Source organism: Cyanistes caeruleus, chromosome 3 (assembly GCF_971803275.1).
Source record: "Cyanistes caeruleus chromosome 3, bCyaCae1.hap1.1, whole genome shotgun sequence".
NCBI lineage: Eukaryota > Metazoa > Chordata > Aves > Passeriformes > Paridae > Cyanistes > Cyanistes caeruleus.
This window is the reverse complement of record NC_141703.1, coordinates 32,067,349-32,089,645: the sequence shown is the minus strand read 5'-3', so window position 1 is coordinate 32,089,645 and position 22,297 is coordinate 32,067,349. Positions and strand designations below refer to the sequence as shown.

At 37.0% G+C, this 22,297-nt stretch overlaps 1 protein-coding gene and 1 long non-coding RNA gene across 4 annotated transcripts in view; one reads left to right on the top strand and one right to left on the bottom strand.

Annotated features, from left to right (window-relative positions):
• Positions 1 to 22,297, top strand: part of GABRB3 (gamma-aminobutyric acid type A receptor subunit beta3) — a 112,833-nt gene that overhangs the window by 74,058 nt on the left and 16,478 nt on the right. For all 3 annotated transcript variants that reach the window (XM_086880617.1, XM_086880618.1, XM_086880619.1), the window contains 4 exons: positions 5,161 to 5,381; positions 11,336 to 11,418; positions 12,601 to 12,738; positions 20,590 to 20,742. In XM_086880617.1, the coding sequence (XP_086736743.1) occupies positions 5,161 to 5,381; positions 11,336 to 11,418; positions 12,601 to 12,738; positions 20,590 to 20,742 (595 nt within the window). The remainder of the gene's footprint in view (positions 1 to 5,160; positions 5,382 to 11,335; positions 11,419 to 12,600; positions 12,739 to 20,589; positions 20,743 to 22,297) is intronic.
• LOC147654056 (uncharacterized) lies at positions 14,611 to 21,669 on the bottom strand. The gene is made up of 3 exons (XR_015284391.1): positions 21,249 to 21,669; positions 18,379 to 18,470; positions 14,611 to 16,481 (listed from the first exon to the last, which is right to left on the bottom strand). It is a non-coding gene; the product is annotated as an uncharacterized LOC147654056 (long non-coding RNA).

The following is a 22,297-nucleotide window of genomic DNA, read 5'->3' as shown; positions in this document are numbered from 1 at the left end:
CACTCAGGCTTCCCAGGAGCTACATCTGTTGCCAGAGACATTCTGCTCAGGCAGTTTTCCTGTAAAAGATTTACAGAACAATACATCTTGGTGGCTTTCTTAATTTTCTGGCAATTAAGTAAGAAACTGTGTTGTTTAGACCTTGGACAACCCAAAATGTCAACAGGTAAAACCTAATGCAAAAATACAGGTTTCAGGCATTAGAACAGGCAGCTCAGGGAAGTGGTAGAATTGCCTCCATTCCTGGAAGTGTTCAAAACGCCTGTAAATGGCCTGTAAATGTGGGGATAAAGTTTGGTGCTGAACATAGTGGTTAATGGTTGGACTCAATGATCTTAGAGGTCTTTTCCAGCATAAATGATTCTATGAATTTAGAATCATATTTCTTTAATATTTTTTTTCTTTAATATGAAAGCTGCTGAAGCTATTAGAAAATTTTGAAGACTGAGAAAAACATTTAAGTGATCATCTCACACAAGTGAGTAACATTGCTGATAAATTCTGATTTCTTATGGTTAACCTTTCTGAATGTGTCTTTATTTAACTCCTATTTAGCTGTGTGAATGAATGTGTGCATTAATCTGTTTGTGTCTTCTGCATATGGTAGGACATGACAGATTTACAGATACGTTGTCAAAGCATAGGTTTCATGAGTTTGGCTTTGCAACTCACTTTGCACTTATTGGGAAGAATATAATTCAGTCATCAATGGTGCAGAAATAGCTCTTTATACTACAGGAGCCATATCTAATTTTTGAAATAGTGTAGAAGGTGAGAGAAGAGACTTTGAAGTTATTAAAGAGACTAAGGAATGGATTTTCAATAAATCTTTTTATCCACTGAATGAGTACTTACTTTATTAACTCAACAAAATTAAATAATCCAGAAACTGATGATAATATTCACATTTGTCTTTTGGTCAAGAAAACAAGGATGTGAATTTACATCGAAATGCAAATTTAAATCAGGAAACTGCATTTCAGGTAGACACAAACCTATCTTCCCAAGCACTGAAATAGTACTCTTTTTTTGCATATTTTTTTCCAATATTTCCAGTAATTTTCAACATTCTTTCATTTTGCATGCATAATTTATTTTGCTTAATTGCCACATTAACAGTATTGCATCTTAATTATTAATTGCAGTGTTTATCTAGCAGTCATTTTGAAGGAACATTTTTACAGCTAATAGATAACTTGTAACATCCCTGATACATAATATAGCAAGACAGCAAACAGTGATAGTCAAATTTAGAGTGCTATTGCTGCTATAATTATGTTAATTTTATTTTGATAAGCAAACTATATTTTAGAATTTTTCTTTCACTGTTACTGAGTGCAGGAGAAAAAAAACTAGAGATAATAAGCCCTGTAATAGAAAGCAAGCAATTGTTTCCTTTACTATTACAGCATATTAATATTTTTCATTCAATGGTCTTACAGTCAGTGCATTAGGAACTGTACATTATCTGTCTGAAGTGGCTTTTTAGGAGTGGGTTAGCTCTGTTTCCTGCATGGTATGCTCAGCCCAAGAGAGACAAGTATAATGTAGAAAATGATTAAGAATTTCTTTGTACATGGTTAGCACCTATAGAATTTGTTAGTCTATAATCCTTGCTTGAGATGTATTGAAATCACAAGCAACACACATGAAGATCGCAGATGTATTATACATTATTTGTGATATCAGCCTGTTTATTGTTGTATCTAAATGTCTTCCCTTGATAATATCCAAAGTACTACCTACTATTTGAGGTTTTTTAATTCTGTTTTCCACTCACCTTGACCAGGGAAAACTAGATTGAAAGAACAGCCATCACTCCCTTTTGTGTGCCTTTCCTTACATTCGTGGCATATACATTACATAGAAATTAAAGGATGCCCAACACTGTCCTTTATCCTTGTAGTATGTTTCAGGGTCTTTAAATGCACAGAAGAAATATCATGTTGCCTATGCAGTTGAGCTTTTCCCATTTTGAGGACATTTCACCAGTACTTGAGAAGCACTGTGCTTGTTGCCTGTTAGGGCTTTGAGTGATTTTATTACCATGCTTGACCTGAAGCATGTTATTACTGTGATGATCTGGAGAGGTAAATGTTGAATGTCTCATTGTATTGTTTGGGGGAATAAAATATGCTTTATAGAGGTCTTTGCTGCTGAGAAAATTGTTTGCTGTTCTTTGCAGTAGTTAGAAGTTCCTAAAGCTGGCAGCCCTATGTCATCTTTGACATAAGATAGCATCCTAATGCAGTAGCTGTAGTGGGATGAATCTCTTCTGGCTTTAGACATCTACCCCCTTGACTTCTGTATCAGAACTAATCATCATAAGCTCCCTGGAGGGAGGTGGCCCTTAATAAACTTTGTAGAGTACTCATTGAGTGATAAAAGTTCATATTCTCATTTACCTGCAATATCTAGTTCATGTTTCCCAGTCTACACTCATTTTTTGCATTTTCCTCTGGGGTCTAGACTAGGGAACAACCTTCTTTATATATATGAAGTCTTGAAAATTAGTTAATGAAAGAATGAGAGCTGATATCCATATGGGTTTAAAAAAGCATGGTTTCTGCAGGTAGTGAGTGACTTGGGTGGAGCCACCCTAATGAGCTGGCATTTCCTGGTCATTCATCACTCAGTGCACAGCCAGGCAGTTTCAGTGCAGTTCTTGTGCAAGCTTGCTGCTCCTGGTTTTTGAGGGAGTTGGAAAAAGCATGATGGTGACCAAGCATGGTTCATATTAATTCCTTCTGTCATTGTCTTCAGAGCAGGTGCAGCTGGCAGAGCCCAAATGTACAAAACGCAAATATATACATTAATGGACATAGAGTTTTGAGGGTTTTTTTAAAATTTAAAATTAAGATGATATAAGAAGTAAGCAGGGTTAATAGAGAAAGTGCTAGTGAAATTTGTACTTTAGAGAATGTGTTTTGGAAGTCCTTTTTTCATTCAAGACACAGTAAGTTTTGGATGTTTGATGGTTGTTGTATATCCGCATGTAATTTGTAAAGTTGTTCCCTGACACAGCAAATGTTATTTTAAAATAAAATTCCAGGTTATTAATGCTTGTATTGTTATAATTTTTTTTTATTTAGCTAATTAATTACTCCTTTCATTAGGTGTTAACATATATTTTATCTCAAACCAAAGGAAAAATAAAGCTAGCCTAAAACTCTTTTTTTTTTTTCCCAGCTGTAATGCTTCTCTTATATTTCAGTGCTGGCCAGCTCACTTCTTTCAATGCCATGCAGTGCCACCCCTTTTCTTTATTTAATTTTTTAGCATTATTTTGTGCATATACTGTGCATTTACACATAGTGAACTTTTTGTGTGCTGTTCTTGTGTCCACAAGTTTTATAATGCCAGATTTCTTGACATTGCTGTGCAAACCATTCTAGAAGGCGGCACGTTTTGAATGTTAATAGAAACAAGCTTTAATTAAACGAAACAGAGCTGGTAGAGGATATTTGTTCTAATGCATCAGTGTTGGAAAACTGATTGCAGAGAGCATGAGGAGAGAGGTGGCCTTCATGACATGATGATGGGAGTGAGGCAGGTGCACCCAGTGTCTCGTGCACCTCATTCACTGCTGAGCAGGGACCATTAGTCCCACTGAAGAAAGCTGCTGACAAAAAGGTTAGAGCTCATTCTCCTGAGCAGTCATGTCAGATTTGAGGTTTGAGGAATGAGATTCCTTCTAGGCAACTCCACATGGGCTCCTTTCTCCCATCACTGGGCCCTTTTGTTTTCAAAGGTCTCCTATTAGTTTCTTAAAACGGGAACAGCTTTTCCTTGATATCTATAATGGTTTATTTTTCTAAGCAATTAAATTTGATTTCTTTAAACCATAGCAGCTCCCTCATTAAAGAGAATGAATCACTGGATCAAAAATGCAAAGGCACTAAGTGTGAAAGGCAGGCTCAAGTTTCATATGATTTCAAGGAAAGACCATAGGGCTTGAGGGAAACAGAGCAGGAGCAGTGCCTGGAATTGGACTGTCTCCACATGAAACCCTTTACAAGAATGGACCAATCCCAACAGCCATGCTTAGGAAACTCGAGCATCCTTTTCCCAAACAAGCAGCAAGCCTGAGGGGTTTTGCATCACCAGCTTGTAGAAACAGATGCAAATACAGGTATCCTGTGGCTTGCACACCTGCTGCTAAATATTTAAATGTGTTTGGAGATCACATAAATTTCTCAGTATTTTGTGAAGAATCTCATTAAGAGTTTTATTGTTTAGAGTGCTTCTGTAATTCAAAAATCAGAGTTTTAATGGCTTGTACTTAAGTTTCATTTTTTTCATGTGATTTATTTTTTCAGTTTTGCTGGTACATAACTTTAAAATGTTCCCAGACTTTTTTTTTTTTTAATGTTTTATAACACCATGAAGGTAATGAATGACGCCTGCCATCTAAGGCTTTCAAAGCATTTCACTATAGCCTTATTATGACATGAAGAAGTCAGGTTAGAAAATTCTGAAATAAAGAATTTTAAAATTTTTGTTTTAAGCTTCTGTATCCATGTTTATGCTTTTACATTAGTGATCATAGCTCATAGTAGACACCATAAACCTTAAAACTGACAAAATTATGAAAACTAAGCATTGACATTAGTGGGACTTTAATACAATTTACTCTTATTCAAAGTACCAGTGTAGCCTGTTGATGAGAAAATACCTGTGTTACTGCAAAATGCAGTCTCACACAAAGGTACATGTATAATGAACATATTTTCAGCTTATTTTTCAGGCAGAAATTTGCATCCTGCTTCAAAACACTTTAAATGTTTTTTCCATTTATTTATCATTTTTAAAAATGGGGAAGATGGCAGTATTTACCCATTATGTCATTTATCATTCCACAGATATGATAATTTTGGGCAGCTGTCAGAGGAACTACATGAAAGAAAAGCAGGAGCAGGACAAAAGATACTGATACCTTCTGAAATTTGTAAGAGTTGAAATGCCCCCTTAGTCTAGAGTGATACTTGAATGACATGAAAAAATTTGTTAAGTGCTACAAAAATTGAATTTTTATTAAACATTTAAAAATATTAAATTTAATCAACAGCAGAATAAGCTAACAACAAGGAAATTATTCTCCTAGTTCTACAAAGTATGGTTGACTGTTGTACTTCTCTTTTTTTTTTTTTCCCTCACCAGGATTACACTTTGACTATGTATTTTCAACAGTACTGGAGAGATAAGAGGCTGGCTTATGCTGGCATACCTCTGAACCTCACGCTTGATAACCGAGTGGCAGATCAGCTTTGGGTGCCTGACACTTACTTCTTGAATGACAAGAAATCGTTTGTGCACGGCGTTACTGTGAAGAATCGAATGATTCGCCTTCACCCGGACGGAACGGTGCTTTACGGCCTCAGGTCTGTGCTTCCATGATGAAGATTTCATCGCTGCTCTTATGTGTTGTTGATGCTTGCTTCCTGGTACAAGGTTATTACAAACATTGGTTAGTTTATTATGTAACCTTCCCTGTAACTCTAAGAGATGCCAGTAGAAAACAAATGACACACTCGATGTTTCTTAATTTTGCCAGAAGCGCCTTCAGTCAGGTTTTATCTGTTTCTGTACAGTCACCATATCTGGAAAGCCCGCTGGCTATAGGAAGCAGAAAGGCACATATTAATTGTAAACCTGAAAATCCTGTCCAAAGTACAGGCAGTAAGATTGAATATGGGTGCTTATGTTGTCTCCTGGTGTGTTCATAGTCTGTAAAAAAAATAAAAAAAGCCAGAAGTAGCCCTGGTTGGGGGGAGGGAGTCAGCCACAGCTAAGATCATGACCTGGTACTTTCAGTGATTTCTTCAAGCAGGAATCAGCACTGTAATTGTTACATTTCAAACCAGAGGTATAAAGTGACCTTAAATTCTCTTACTTTCTACCTATTTTATGTTTGACTTGTGTTTTCTTCCTTTTCTGCCATAGCTTTTATGGTTAGAAATGCTGAAGTATCCTTCTCTTAATAAACTTAACTACACCAGCAAAAATCCTTATAGAAAACCCAGTAGTATCAAAATGGTAGTTTCTTTGAACGGGTTAGTTCACTTGCTCCAGTGGTTTAAGCCAGCAAAACAAGTCTTTGCCAGTGAAAATTCCATTTCCACAGGTGGAAGTTTCTTGTATATTTAAGCTGAGAAAATACTCAAGATTGGTGCACATAGGTAGTGAAAGATAAAAAGTCCCTGATATAAAAATGAATGAGAGCATAAAAGTGGTGGAGATGGGTTATATATCCAGTATCAGTATTTTACCTGCTTCTATTTTTATCAGTGGTCAAACTTTTTACTTGACTTGGATCTTGGCCCTCACCTTTTTAACTCCTGTTACATGTCATGTATGGAGAATTGAATGAATCTTTCTAGACAAAATAGAGATAGATTCAGCCTAATATGAAACTTCAAAGAAGTTTAGAATGTTTTCTCTGTAATTAACCGGTTTTTAGCAAAACGAGGCTTTTGTTTTGCAAGGTATTGACTCAGTATGGAACACTACAGGTTTAGGATTCTTTCCACAAATGATTAAATGTAAGAAAAAATTATCAGAGGTATATTTGTTTTCTTCATGTCAAGAAATACCCCCCCAAGCAATATAATAAAAGAGTAAAGCAGATTAGAATTCTTGTGATCCTAGTAATGTGTAGAAGTCTTTCTGTCACACTCTAAAAACATTTGGACACATTCAGGTGAGGATTATCTGCCATAGAGTAGTGTCTTTGAATAAGTTGGCTTCCCTTTCTGCAAATGCAGATGCAATTCCACGTAATAGGATTTGCTTAGCAGGGTTTTCACCAGTGGCTCATGTGTAGCACACTTCTTCCCATTTCTTTTCTCTGAAAAGAAATGTAATATCCAGGGTGAGATATCTATGACATGAAGCAGCTAAGTTACATAGTGAAGAATGACTGTCTTAAATTAAATCGTGGCAAAATATAGAACACTATGATCCAAATGAAAAAAATATGTGAGCCTCATCTCTGCTGATTTAAAGACCTGTGTGTGCTTTGTGTTGTTCCATCACTATGCTACTTCGTCTGTTATGGCTTCAGAGCATCCCAGTGGCATTGGGCTCAAGCTGCAGTCCAGGGGCAGTGTGGGTTGAGGCTGGAACTTGGAGTTTTACGCGCCACAAAGCACAGGGTCACTCAGAATAATCGGTGAAATTTTGGAGGGTTGCAACCAATTACAGAACATCCACAGAGCAAAGCAGTTCCTCAACACATATATAATTAAAAGTGATCCATCCCAAGGCCACACTGGATGTGTGTTCTCTTCTGAACAATGTAGGATTTATCACAGTTTTGAAAGACTTGACCTTCAGTCATCCAAGGTTCCTTTCTGCTTTAGAGAAAGCACTTTGCTACTGCAGCAGAAGTCTGTGATAGTGGGGGAATGGAACAGTAGCTTTTTGAAGTTCAGCCCATTTCTGGGGAATTTTTTTTCTTTTGGGTGACACACTTAATTTGTTCTACTGTCTTCAGAACAATCTACAAGGAAAATGATGATAAAACAGCTTTTTTTTCATAAGAGACTAAGGAGGAAATGACTATAGTCTGGGGATCAAAAATAGAGTCTGACTGCTTGTGTGTTTCTCGTGCATAAACCTCTTGTTTTTAAGCAGTACAATGTAAGATGTTAAAAGTGAGTGGAGGAATATATGTATTTTATCTGAAAGGACTCACATAATTATTATCCATATCTGAAACATGATGAATGTTTGCAGGGTGAAAAGGTTATTTGTGATCAGTCAGACAAGGCAACCACGCTTACTTCTATTTTTTTTTTGGATTAATGTATTTCTGTATCAAGAAAGTAAACTGTCAGGACTGTGACCTAGTCACATATGAAGTATCTATATTGCCTAGACTGATTCATACTGTAAAAGTTTAGGGAATATAAAATATCCTTCTCTCAGTTATGTATGCAGCACCTCATCACAGATGGTGCTCCTGTACAATACAAAAGTATAATCAAAGACAATGAGCCCAGGAATATAGTACCACAGAAGGATAAGAGAATCTATATGCAGAGGAAAGGAAACCAGAGTAGGAAATTATAAACATTTAAAAACATTTTCTTTGTGTGTTGCTTTCACCCAAATTGTATGTGTGTCTCTGTCTCGCTTCATCTTTGTCTGGTTCATCATCATTCCTCTGTCACTGCCATGATGATGAGTTCTTGAAACCTTGTTGTCTTGTCTTAGGCACCCCCATCCCATAAAAAGTTAACCTGCTCTTCTTGGGAGCATGCACAAGCCTGCACTGTTCATTCTTGCTTTTGGTGTGCATTTTTGCAAGTTAAATTCGGTTGCTTGAATGTTCATTCAGGAGCAACCTCTGAATACTAAACTTATTTTGAAAAAATGAGGTAAATTTGTTTCTGTCTATTTCTAGCTGTACCTTCTTTTCTAGTGTATATTTATTAAATTAAAAACATCCATTTTTCTGTAAAAAAAGTAAAAAAGTTCCTTGAGCAAGAATGTGCAGTTTCTGGGACTGGAACCTGTGACACAAAACTGCTAGAGTATGTGAATAGACCAAAATATAACACAATTATTGAGTTGAATATAGGTTTGCCAGCTGTATAATTTTTTGCAATATTGTAAAATTAATCATTAGTGTTCTGTATGGCTGGCATTTAAAGCTAGGTATACAACATAATATTTAAGAGTCTGCTAGCACATTCCCTTTCATATCAACTTATTTCCTGTGGATTCTGCTGCAGGATCCCACATGAGACCTAGGTTTGTGTAGGCGAATCTTCTAAAGCATGGGAGAGAACCTTCATATCAACAATTTCTAAGCATGCCTCCTTGTTTTACTTTGAACACAGTTATTATTTGACTCGTGAGCAAGATCCTTTCATTGCACAATCAGTATGGCTTTGTTAAGGTGATCATTGCTTGTTTATAAATAATCACAGACTGAAGAATAAGTTTTCCCCTCTAAGACCGTATGCTAATCCTAGTTTTATATGCTTAGCTAGAGCTGCTCTTAGTGATTGTCTTGAGGAAATACTCAAAGAATCACAGAAAGCTTTGGGTTGGGAAGGACTTTAAAAACCATCCTGCCATGGGCAGGGACACCTTTGGTTAGATCACGTTGCTCAAAGCCCAGTCCAGGCTTACCTTCAACATTTACAGGAATAGAGAATCCAGAACTTCTCTGGGCATCTTGTTCCAGTGCCTCACCACCCTCAAAGTCAAATTTTAATCCTAAAATCTGATCTAAATCTACCCCCTTTCAGTTTAAAGCCATTCCTCCTTGTCCTACCACTGCACGTCCTTCTAAAAAGTCCTACTCCAGCTCTCTCATAGCCTATCTTTTGGTATTGGAAAGCCAGTAAGATCTCCCTGGATCCTTATCTTCTCCAGGCTAAACAACCCGATGGTTCGTTCTCTCCATAGTTAATAACCTTGTGTCTTAGCACCCTGAGTTTCCAGAAGGGCATTAGCAAATGTTGGTCACAGAGAAGATGTTTCCCTAAACTGCAGAGCAGCTGAGGAGCTGCCGTTTGTACACTGCTCCGGCCCACCGGAATTTGTGTTAACAGAGGAACCACAGCAATTACCAGATGCAGCTTGGAGGAAGGCTGACCTAAGTATCCTCTTGTGATATGATACTTAGTACCTGAAATCCTGTGGGACTACTAGCATAGGAGTTTTCAGAGGACAGTCAGAGGAGTCAGCAGTGTTGTCACTGGACATGGTCATGCTATAGGTAGGGCTAGAAAGGACAAAGATCAGGTGTGTGCCTTTCTCACTGGCTACTGGTAGGAACACAAGTTAGAAGATGTGATGAGTCACAGATCCTTGAGTTTTTTCTTCTCCTTCCTCATTCATTGTCTTTGTGCTCATACAATTTTCTCTCCCTGTGCAAAGAAATTACAGTATTTTCTTGCAAAAACACCTTCCCAGTCAGAGAAGGGTGGCCTCTGTTTTCCTGTGAGACTGCAATAATGGTCTTAATCCCTTTAGTTAGATATTATGTGGTTATTCATCTAAAATAATCCTGTATAATAAGGACAGGCATTCTTTCTTTCCTTTTCTTTGAGTTTGGATAGAACATTCATAATAACAATGTAAGTTTTTTTAACTGTGAAAGATGTGAAGAAAGGCACATAACTATTTTTTTATCTTGAAACACTGCCCTGGAGTTTTGAAGTAGTCTACCAGATTAGAAGACTATAATTTGAGAAGGTTAATGGTTAGAAGAAATAACTTCAGAGAAAAGACATGAAAAAAGCATTAACACTGAGGGTTCCAGCTTTTAGAGGTAAATTTAAGGCATTTTCCCATCTTGTATTTATTAGCATAAATTATCACTAGAATATTATTTGTTTAGGAACAAACTGTGTGCAAGGTCCATGTCTTGTTTATATCAAAAAAGGATCAGTAAGGAATGTAGCTAGTCAGATTCAGAAGATAATTTAAATGTAAAATTTATATGAAGCCATTATAAAAACAATGATGCATAATAATGTACATACCCTTGGTGAAGGCTATGATTCAGAAAAACATCAAAATATGCTGCAGATTAATTATGAGCATATGGTTATATCTGTCTAAAGTTAGTACAAATGTATAAATCTATTAATTACAAAATAAATTGACAGTGCTGTGTGAAGCTGTTAAGACAGTTGTTCTGGTTGTACATGTTTGTTGTTGACTCTCCTGATATACAAGAGGTTGAAGAATAATGCTGATTCATCAATGGTGAAATGTTTTGCAAAACCATCCTTAGGGTGCTAAATGGTTAAATAGACAGAGAAGCAAAAGTGTATTGTTATTTGAGGAGAAAACTTAAAATTCCATATAGAGCTTCACAACAAAATCTTCTTTAAATTTGAAAACCAGGGAAGTAATACTTAAAACAAAGCATTTCGCTGGACCTTAAACTTTCTTTCAGCGTTTCAGGGTTGTTTTTTTTTCCTAGACCTGTCACAGAACCAAGAAATCAGTTATTCATGCAGCTGTAATCATTTTGACATTTGTAGCAGACTATTTTCACTTCATGGTTTCTGTTATAAAGTCGTATCTTTTATCCTCAGCAAATGTTCATGTAATATTTGCATATGAGGATAGGTCCATTGATCCCCAAAGGGGCTGGTTGCATAAGGGCAATTCACAGCGAGTTGTTCCACTGAAATTCAGTGTAATTGCTGCTCTATTAGGCTGATTATCAGTGTAAAAATACAGACCAGATTCTCAGTTATTGTAAGCTGTTTTTCAGAGGGTCTTCACTTTGGAAGATAAACAACCCCATCACCCAAAATCTGGATTACTGGCTGTATGGTAAAACTCTTTGGTGCTTGTGTTTCAGAATCACAACCACTGCAGCATGTATGATGGACTTGAGAAGATACCCATTAGATGAACAAAACTGTACTCTGGAAATAGAAAGCTGTACGTACCTAAGAAGATGCATGTGAAATCTAGTTTGGATCAAGCTTGTTTTTTTGCATTTTTTTTTTGTTTTGTTTTATAGAACTGTGTAATATTTACACATGTGTGTATAAACACTATTTGAATTGTAATTATCACCATTTGGAAATTTTTTTTGTCTGTTTATTTGAATTATTAAAAGATGTAAAGAGCCATCTATTTCTAGATAGATTAATACATCCCAGAAAAATAAGGTTAGGACAGAAAGAAGTAATTTAGTATTCCTGCCTGACCTGGCAGAGGTAGTGACTGGATGCTTATCTTCAACATGAGAGATGAATATTTGTATTTTTATCAGATTTATTTTCAAGTGAGCAAACACTGTGATACAATTTTCTTTCAATATCCTTTATTATGTATGGATCATCTTGGTGCAAGACCTACTCTGGGCTTTCAGACTGACCCCATTTATGATTTGAAACTATGTTACAAAAAGAACAATATTCTCTTTTCACCTAGTCATGTCCTAGGATTGCAATATTCAGATGTATATTTGCACTTCAGAAGCACCTGGTCCGTTTCTGCAACTGGCTGGAAATTGTGGCCATATACAGAAAATACTAGTATATATTCCATATTCAACTGTAGTTAGTCCTCCACTAGTGGAAGCTAGTGGAAATGATGCAACTCACAGTTTACAGTGAGTGGAAAAGTCCTGGCCCAGTTATGTTTCTCTGTGTTCCTTGAATAATTAATATTGTAATTAATATCCTTATATAATAAAGTTAATAATTAACCTTCTTCTGTTGATTATCAGTAAATGTAAATATACATTTATAATAATTTATTATAATGTGTAATGTAAATATACATTACATTATATAAATGTAAATATACATTTGGTTTCAGTGCTAAATGCATTTGATATCCTAAATCTTGGATAGAGTTTTCTTCTCACTGTGACCATTAGTGAATAATATGAGTGATTAAAAAAAAATAGAAAGAAAGTTGAGTATTTTGCCTAAAATTCTCATTGAGACTGTAATGGTGTAGCAATTTGGGAGACCTTCCCACAGGCAAAATACCATACAGCTCTCCAGCTGTTCCAATTCTTTTTCTTTTTGTTGTCTCAAATGACAAGCTGCATGTTTGAGGCTGTGTTTGAGACCACTGTTATTTCTGACTTTCTTGCTTTGCCTGCAGATGGCTACACAACTGATGACATAGAGTTCTACTGGAGAGGTGGAGATAACGCAGTCACTGGCGTGGAGAGGATTGAGCTTCCTCAGTTCTCTATCGTGGAATACAGACTGGTGTCAAAGAATGTTGTCTTTGCCACAGGCAAGTATTGCCGTTTGCCCATTTAGTGTTTAATTTTCTTGTGCATGAAAATTACTGTTTTATTAATAGTAATTAACTTTAATTACCAGTCATGATATGTAGCCTGTGTTGCATGTTTGGATAAAGAAATTAATTGACAAAGCCTGGAGGTAGGAACCCAAAATTACAGACCTGCATTCAGTACTACATTCAGCTCCAGGGACTCCAACACAAGAAGGACATGGACTTGTTGGAACAAGAAGGAACATTAACTTGTTGGAAAGATGACCAGGGGGCTGGAGCACCTCTCCTGTCAATACAGGCTGAGAGAGTTGGGGTTAAGCTGGAGAAGAGGGCTTTCTAGCAGCGTTCCAGTATTTAATGGAGCCAGCAAGACAGCTAGGGGAGGGACTTTTTTATAAAAATGTGTAGTGATAGCACAAGGGCAAATGGCTTCATGCTGAAAGAGGGTATATTTAGATTGGATAGAGAAAGAAATTCTTTACTGTAACAGTGGTAAGTTGGATGGGGCTTTGAGTAACCTCATCTAGTCAAAGGTGTCTCTGCCTATGGCAGTGCGGCTGTAACTATGTATTCTTTAATGTCCCTTCCACCTCAAACCATTTTGTGATTCTTTGTCTCCTTGGTTTATTTTTTCTTTTTTGTGTATGTATGTGATACTTAACTAGATATCACCTAGATATCCATGATCTAAATAATGAATCCATGATCTAAACCTCTGAATCATGATTTAAATACAGCCTACAGGGTAACTGATCATGCACAAATGTGTTTGTGCATGCTAGGTCAAAAAGCCACCAATTTTATAAACACCTCTCTGCAGCTTTTCAGTGCATGTTTGTTTTGTTGTTATATAGCAAATGTAATGTGTTTTATCGCTTGACTTGCACTGATGGATATATTGTACTTTATACATAGTCATCCACTGCATTTGTTGTCATTGTTAAGGTGCTCAAATCAAATCCCTGCTTGTTTCCTTGAAGATGGAATAAAAATTAGTAGTAACTCACAGTAATAGATGTCTTTGAATTACAAAGTGCAAGGTTGATTTACATATTTGGTGTTAGACACCAAAATAGGAATATGTGTGGCAAAACCAAAGCAACACAGAAAGCTATCAGCACATGTGGAGCCATTATTTGGCTCATTATTGGGGGCCTTCAGATTTTCAGTGCTGTTCAGACCACAGGAGTGTGCTGTTCCATCTGTCTCTGCACACTAGAACAAATGAAGCACAGCTCAATCATGTTTGTAAGCATCACTTCACCCACTCTTTGGACGCAGCATCTGTTTCAAAGTACACAGAAAACAAGTTGTATTTCAGAACAAAATGTAAATATTGCTGGGATTGAAATTAGTACGAGAGGGTTTGCCAACTGCTGCTGTTCTTGTTTACCATTGTGAATGGAAGATATTTTTTTCTATAGAGAATCAGTTGCTCTAATCCTGTATCCTTCTGTCCTGCAGCTAGTGTCACCTTTGGCAGCCAGGGCTTACCTGTGCCTGCACAGGACTGGATATGCTTTTGTAGGAAAGCTCTTAGACAATAGTGAGAATAGAGAGAACTTATTTGTGGAGTGCCTTTAATGACAGCCCAAGGCCACCTTTTAGTTCAGCATGAAATATTTCACTAAATGCATGGTTTAGTAATGTAGAGATGAAAGATTTGTAAAAATCGGAAAATGAAAAATCGAAAGAGATATGTGACAAATAAAAGAGAGACTAAAAACTAGGAACACATATTTCTGTGACTGACCAAATGTTCAGAATATTAATGGTTCTTTCTTCAAAAAACTAGTGAAAGGAATAAAAAAGTCTCATGCTTCAGGGTTTAAAACAGCTTGGCATTAGGGAATCACAGAGAACAGAATGTTTCTTGTACCATTTTCTGAAACATTTAATTTTTTTCACTGATGAAGACACAATACTGAATTTATTATTGCTTTGATACAGGACATTGTAAAAATGCTTGATTAATTATGACGTTTTATGACAAGTATTTCCATGCAGGGTAACATCACATTTGTTTCTCAAAACCACATGTTTAAATCTAAATCCAAAGCATGCCAGCAGATCGGATGCATAAAGTCAGCAGACACTTTTCAAGTTTCTTCTCAAGAGTTTCTTACAGTCCCAGTAATTAGGGCCAGTTTCTACATTTTTTTGGAAAATAAGTAAGTCATGTTTTTGGCTTTGAGGTTATTGAAGTCTCAGGGGGAGATATTAGTTCTTTGAGCGCAGTATCTCAGTGAACATTTCAGAGATTTCAGTCCTAGTATGCTTTGATTGAATAAAACTAAAAGAAGACTTCAGAGTCATGCCATAAACAGCTTTTGGATTACTTACTTATTTCTCCTATCCTTCAAGAGAAACTGTGCTGTATAATCTTGTGTAATTTAGGCAAAGGGAAAAATCTGTTCCCATAGTTACTACTGAGAAGCAATTATAAGCATGGGAAAACCCCCATCAATAATGACAGAAATCATGGTCAACTGCAAGAATGCTGGAGGAGCTGAATGCCTGTTGAAGTATAGAATGGAAGTTAAAATTTATCTTGCCAAATTAACAAAATGTGTCTGAAAAATGTATAAAATTCAGTATGGACAAGTTCAAAATACAGTATCTGTGCAACTAATTATTCCTGTCCAAATTAAGGATAGAGAATGCCAGGTTATGCCAGGGTTCTGTGTTTAGAAATATAGGGGTTGTTGTTGATCTCGGACTGGAAATGAGCCAGTAAGATCTTTTTGGGGAGAAAAAGGAAAGAAACAGACAAAACCAAAAATCTTACCATATAAAGAAGTCTTGTTTACATTGATAATGCTTGAGCTTAGTATTTGTGGTCAAGGGTAGCACTCTTGAAGGCAGTAATGGAGCAATAGAAGAGGGTTTATGAAAAACAAGCAAGTGTGAGTGAAAATCTTGAAAAAGGCAGACTTGAGATTAGTGGAGAAACAAGTATGGTCATATAGTTTAAAAAAAGAGAATGCTTGATTGGAAATGAAATAAAACCTTCAGGTGTCTAGAAGGTATCTGCAAAGCCATATACAATCGCCTGTTGCCTTATTAACGATTTTTAAATTGCTATGAAAAAGAAATACCTGGTTTGACTATTTTTCTAACACCAACTGAAGGCCATACAGGATACCATGAGGTATTTAAGTGGCACTGGATGCCCATGTGTCAGGAACTGAATTAAGCCCACAGTCAAATGCCATCCTGTCAGTGCTGTCAGTGAAGCCTAAAGAGCTGTTCAGCTCTTGAATACCTCTTCTTTCTCAAATGAATATTTTAAACACTATTCAGTTGCCTAAACATAACAATCTGCTGCTTTTTGAGCTGCTGCAGGAGATCCTGGTTAGCAGTTAGGCTGCTGTTCTGGCATCTTACAGCCTTGTGTCCTGTGTTCACCATCTAGTGCTTCAGTATTGATTTCTTAAGTAGTGTTCTGTTCTGCTCTTCTTTAGCCTGTCACATCTCAAATGAGAGTATAGACACCAGCATAGGCAGTTAAATCACACCCTTAGAATCAGCTGGCTCTAAGTCTAGATCTCCATGGTTTCCACTAACAGCTCATGCTCCATCCATGTGCAAATATCTGCATTCAAACACCTGAAGTGTAGTTCCAAGTCTGTTACCTGAATCTGCCTCCCAAAATGCTTAGATAATGAACAGGAATGGGGATATGTAAAACACCCCCTAAAAGCTTCAAGTCACATAGCTGTCAAAGCCAGATTAGCAACCTGTTGGTAAGAGGAGGGTAGTCTCAAAAGATTGGAAAATTAAATATTTGCTGTATTCTGAAAGATCAGTATGTAAAGTACATTTCCAATTAGCCAAAGAACCTTCCCAAAAGAACGTATTAAAGTAAGAATTCTGTAACTGACCAACTCTGTTATCTTGTTTCATATTTGGATAAAACAGCAAGAGACTAATTTATCCTTGAAGCCAAATATTTCAGCTTGCTAGCTTTTAATGAAATTGGAACAGAAACAAGTAATCTCTTTTTATCAAGTGCCCAAATATGTGAAAAAGGAATATTTCGGGCTCAAGTATTGATTAAGTATTTATTTTCATACTTTCATTCCCAATACTGCTGGATTTAAATACTTCTGGCAAAATTCTGTTATTCCTATAGTATTTAAATTAGCCCATATACATCAACATGTTATATGAGATGGGAGGGAGGATAACAAGGCAAAACATGGTAAAAAGGAAAAAAACACAACATTTTTATGGAAAATTAACAACTAGAATTTCTTGGTAATTAATCACTAAATGTACTTAATTGACAAATCATTATGTGCTCATAATCAAGCAAGTAGCAGTGTAATTGTTGAGCTTACCCAGAAGTCAACTTATATTAAATAATCCACAGAATGGATCCTTCTTTGATAAATAAAGATGTGGACTTGCAGTCCTTGCTCCATGAAGGTTAGGACCCATCCTTTTCACTGAGCTTTAGCCATTCAGACAAAGAGGGAGAATTAACTATGGAAAATGAGATGGGGCCCTTCTTTTAATTGTTCTTTTTTCCACAGACTCCTGTGGCCTTTTAGATGGAGGTGAGATAGTGTGGCAGAGATGGCAGGTTGGAGGCAGGGTCAACAGATAATTTTTTAAGACATAAAAGCAATTCAGTTGAAAGAAATATAGACTCTCATAGTCTCAGAGAGAGGTACCTAAGGAGAGCCATGGCCATGTAGTATGACGAAAAACAAGGCTACAGTTCATGTCTCAATTTCAACTTGACCCTAAAAAAGTCTATCCTGTACATGTCAACTGCAGTAAGCAGCTGTAATGCCAGCAAGACTTGTGTTTAGGTCGTCTGGGAGCCTCACACCATCAAAATCTACTCTGAGAAGGGTTTGGATTCATCTTGTTCTGATTTATGGGGAATTTCAGTGTCCACATTTGGACTAGGTATATGAGCTGGTCAGAATCTAGTCCATACTGTTGGTGGAGTCTGGAGACAAATTCAGTACACCTGTAAGAGTCCTTTTTAGGAGGTAGTGGGTAATTCTCTAGGTTTCATTCTCTAGATTGACTGGATGAACTGGAGTTTAGACACCAAGCTCACATGTAGGCAGTTCAAGTGAGTTGCTTGATCAATTGCTATTTGAGGGCACAAGGCAGTCTTCGTAGTATCCACATACTGACCAAAAAGATGTAGGGGGTATATAATGTCCACCAGCTGTGTGCTGGTGTCTGAGATGTCACAGGGCATCTCAAAAGGATCAGGGCACAATCAGATTGGCAACTGAATCTCTCTGTTACTCAACTCCAACTCTAGAGCACGAAGACAGAAAGCGCTGATAGCCTTGGCCCTATACGTGGTTCTTGGGGTTCTAGCTTCAGACAAAGAACCTGGTGCTTGAAATGCATTTAGGTTGGTATCTCTGGCCTTGAGGTCAGCTCTTTGGGGAGTCCACCTTTAGGACCAGATCTTACTAGTTTCAGTAATTACCTCACCTAATTAGGCAGAAGTGGTGCTGAGGTAATGGATGGTGGTCACAGGTGAAGCATTCAAGATAAATGTTTAAAGTTCACTCTGTTACATACAGTTTCTAAGTCTGGGATTTCATTACTGAACATTACTAATATATGTGACACGTTATTCTGTCCCCTGTTGATACACACCTCTATCACCCACACCATTTTCTGTGCTTTATCAACAGTGAAGTTCTCTCTTTTTTCTCTGAATTTCCCTAATACGTCCAGCGTCCTTGGATCTGAAACAAACAGAAAAAAAAAAGAATTTACTTTGATTCAGTGATTCAGTTCTACTGAACTTTCTTGAATTAATCCTTCATACTATTTAATCCAAAAATTGGTATTTTATGGGAAAATTTTCAGTTGTCATTTCTATCAATTACATTCCACAGATGTCCAGATCTGGACAGGACTTTTGAAAAGTTTAATACACATTTATAGAAAACCCTTTGAGCCCTTTGGGCACTGTAATATATGAAGTAATTTTTCTCAACAGAGCTTTATAAAGATTTCTGTCTTATGTTCTACTCTTATTGCAGAAAGGTGATCAGGTCTGCTGCATTTTTAATGTATTTCATGATGGCAGTGTTTATATATTTCATTATAGTCTCCTGTTTTATTTATATAGTCTGCAGACACAAGGCCACAGAAACATTTTCATAAGAATCCTAATGAAAAAGTTAAACTTTGCCAAAAAAAAAAAAAAAAAAAAAAAAGTCAGACCTGATTTCAATGAGATAACTTGTCTTTTGAAATGAAACATTGTTCTTTGGAAAATGAAAATGTTAAGCAAGCTGCAGTATAGAAGTTTTCTTGCTGAAAATTGTGTTGACTCCTTCAGACAGGAGAAAACCTTTGTCTGATAAGGATGAAATACATTCTTCTGATTCCACCAATATATACTTCTTTTGGTGAAACTAAAAGGCATTTCATCCTGGGAAAAGATGCTGCTGATTGAAGTAATCACAGCAACCAGATACACCTACCAGATATTTATTTTCCCAATGATAGCTGTTCTGAGATTGTTTGATACAGCAGTTAAGAATATTTGCACAAGTTTGGTATTACCTTGATGCTTCTGCTGTCTGGAAATGGTGTGGCATTTTTCTGTGGTATGACTCAAAATGTAACAAACTGTCAGGAATGAAAGAATGCGAAATCTCCAGTTTTCTAGTCCTTCTTTCCCTTTCTTTCTTAGGAAATCCATAATTCATGTCTATATGGGCAAATGTAGTTTCTCAAGCTCATATGCAAACATATGAATATAATCTTTAGATAAGTTTTTAATTTTTCATTTTTTCTCTAGATGTAGTCTTTCATATATTTTACATATTTGCATTAGAATGGGTGTGAAGTGATCTAATATCTGGTTTGTGCCAATATTGGTATGTGCCAAGATAAGTTTTTTTAGGATGTTGACTAGATTTTTTTAGATGAGCTGTTAGAAGTATATCTAAGACTCGTAGTGCGAACACTGAAATCATGGAGCTAATGTGTGAATGACTACCTTTTTCTTATACAGCTGTACTCAGATTTAATCATCTTTGCATTCAGTGAAAAAAGTCACAATTATTTTTAACCATTTGAGATTTCTAAATATATTTGTCTGAATATATATATGTATATGTCTAAATTGTATTCAGTAAGATTAACTCCAATTCAGTAAGATACGCACCAATCAAGAGGATATTAATTACTTTCATTGTTAATTTTTTCTGTTTGTAACTGTTCATGAATTTTACATATATATTTATCTATATATTCACACACAAAATTCAACAGTTTTTTTGTTTAAAATATGTTTGGAAGAAAAATTCAGGCTGGTTGTAATTGACATTAGAGGATCTAATCTGAAGGCTTTTCCTTTAGTGGAATTCATTATAATTTATTTTTGACACCACAGGTCACATGTTTCTTATAGTTCAGATGTAATTTAGAAGTCTCATCTCTTGAACAACTCCTCACTGTAAATTAAAAACTATGCACATTACTCATTCTCTCAATATAAATTCTATACTGTGAAAACTGTGTACTTGGATAAGCATTTTACTTGGAGACCTAAGCATTTTGTTCTTAAAAACTACCCAGTGTTCACCTACTATCTGTTCAATTGTCCAAAGTAATTTACTGTCTCTCTTTCTTTCCCAAATACAAATTACTTGGCTATCACTGTATTCACTGAAATGTTTCTTTTAATACCAATGAGTAATACAGTGAAGGTGTCATCCCTACTGTTCTGCAGTTGTCATATACCCCACAAAATGTGCATGCTTTAGTTTCTGCAGAAACTGAAGGCAGCTATCTACAAGTGTCTTTCCTTCAGTATAAATAATGCTGTTTTCCTCTCTCTTTTCTCAGGTGCCTATCCAAGACTCTCATTGAGCTTCAGGTTGAAAAGAAATATTGGCTACTTTATTCTTCAAACTTATATGCCCTCCATACTGATTACTATTTTATCATGGGTGTCATTCTGGATCAATTATGATGCATCAGCAGCAAGAGTTGCCCTTGGTATGTGCTAAGAATGAGTGGGACATTAAAATGTCAGACTTAATGTAGCCTTAAGAGGTTGTTAAAAACTACAACGTGATGTCAGTGTTTTGAAATTCCAAAATAATTTGCGTCAAAATCATGTCATCCAGTATTGCCTCAAAAGTGATGTTTTCCCCTGCATGCAAGAGTGTAGCTACCACTAAATCTCTGACATGAGCTGCTCATACAGGTCCCAGACTTGTTCTCATCAAAGTTAATGTTGCCAGTGAATTCATCTAGGAGACCAGCTGCACAATCGTACTTGAGCGTGGGCTTTAGTCCAGCTCAGTGTGGGAGGACAGATGTGGCTCCAAGCCTCCTCCTGAGGTCCTGGTGCTTTAACTGACACTGGCAGGAACAGACTTCAAGAACCTTTGCTAGTTCAGCACACAGGGGCAATCAGCTATGGACCCCTCCATGCCACCTAACCCTCAGGTTACAGGTATGTTAAGTGCATGTTTATCACAGCTTAAAGTGTTACTTACCTTGGGACAGAAAAACATGGATTTGGCACAGGTATGTGATTCCTGCCCAGGAACTTTTCAGATCCTTTAAATAAGAGTATCAGTATCCTTTAGAAGAGTATTCAGTATCCTTTACATAAGAGAAGGTCACTAGAAAATTGTGCAGTTGACATGCTGGAGGGAAGGGATGACATCCAGAAGAACTTGGACAAGCTTGAGTGGTGAACCCACATGAACCTCATGAAGTTAAACAAGGCCAAGTGCAAGATCCTGCATGAGGGTCTGGCAATCCCAAGCACAAGTACAGACTGGGTAGACAGTGGATTGAGAAATAGTCCTGAGGAGAAGGACTTGGGGTGTTGGTTTTTCAAGGAGCTCAGCATGACCCAGCAATGTGCACTTGCAGTCCAGAACTGTGTCTGGGCTGAACCAAAATCAGCATGGCCGGCAGGGTGAGGGAGGTGATTCTTCTTGACTCTGCTCTTATGACACCCCAGCTGGAATAGTGGATCCAGGTTTGGGGTCCCCAACAAAAGAAGGTCATGGACCTGTTGGAGTGAGTCCAGAGAAGGACGACAAAGGTGATCAAAGGCTGGAGCACCCCTCATCTCAAGGCAGACCAAGCAACTTGATTTTGTTCAGCCTAAAGTAGAGAAGGCTCTGGGGTAACCTTTCAGCACCTTCCAGTACCCAAAGGGGGCCTGCAGGAGAGCTGGAAATGGACCTCATACAAGGACATGTAGTAAGTGACAGGACAAGTAGAAATGGCTTCAAAATGAAAGAGAGTAGATTTGGATTAAGAAGAGATTCTTGATTGTAAGGGTGGTGAGGCACTGGAAGAGGTTTCCCAAAGAAGTTGTGGATTCCCCATCCCTTGAAGTGTTGAAGGCCAAGTTAGATTTGTCTTCGAGCAATTTGACCTAGTGGAAGGTCCCTGTGCATGGCAGCAGACTTAGATGGGGTTTAAGGTCCCTTCCAAGCCAAACTGTGATTCTGTGATAGAATGGTATTCTCCATTTTAGTGCTCCTACTAAAACCACACTGCCGCTTGCTTCCCCCTGTCCCCCTTC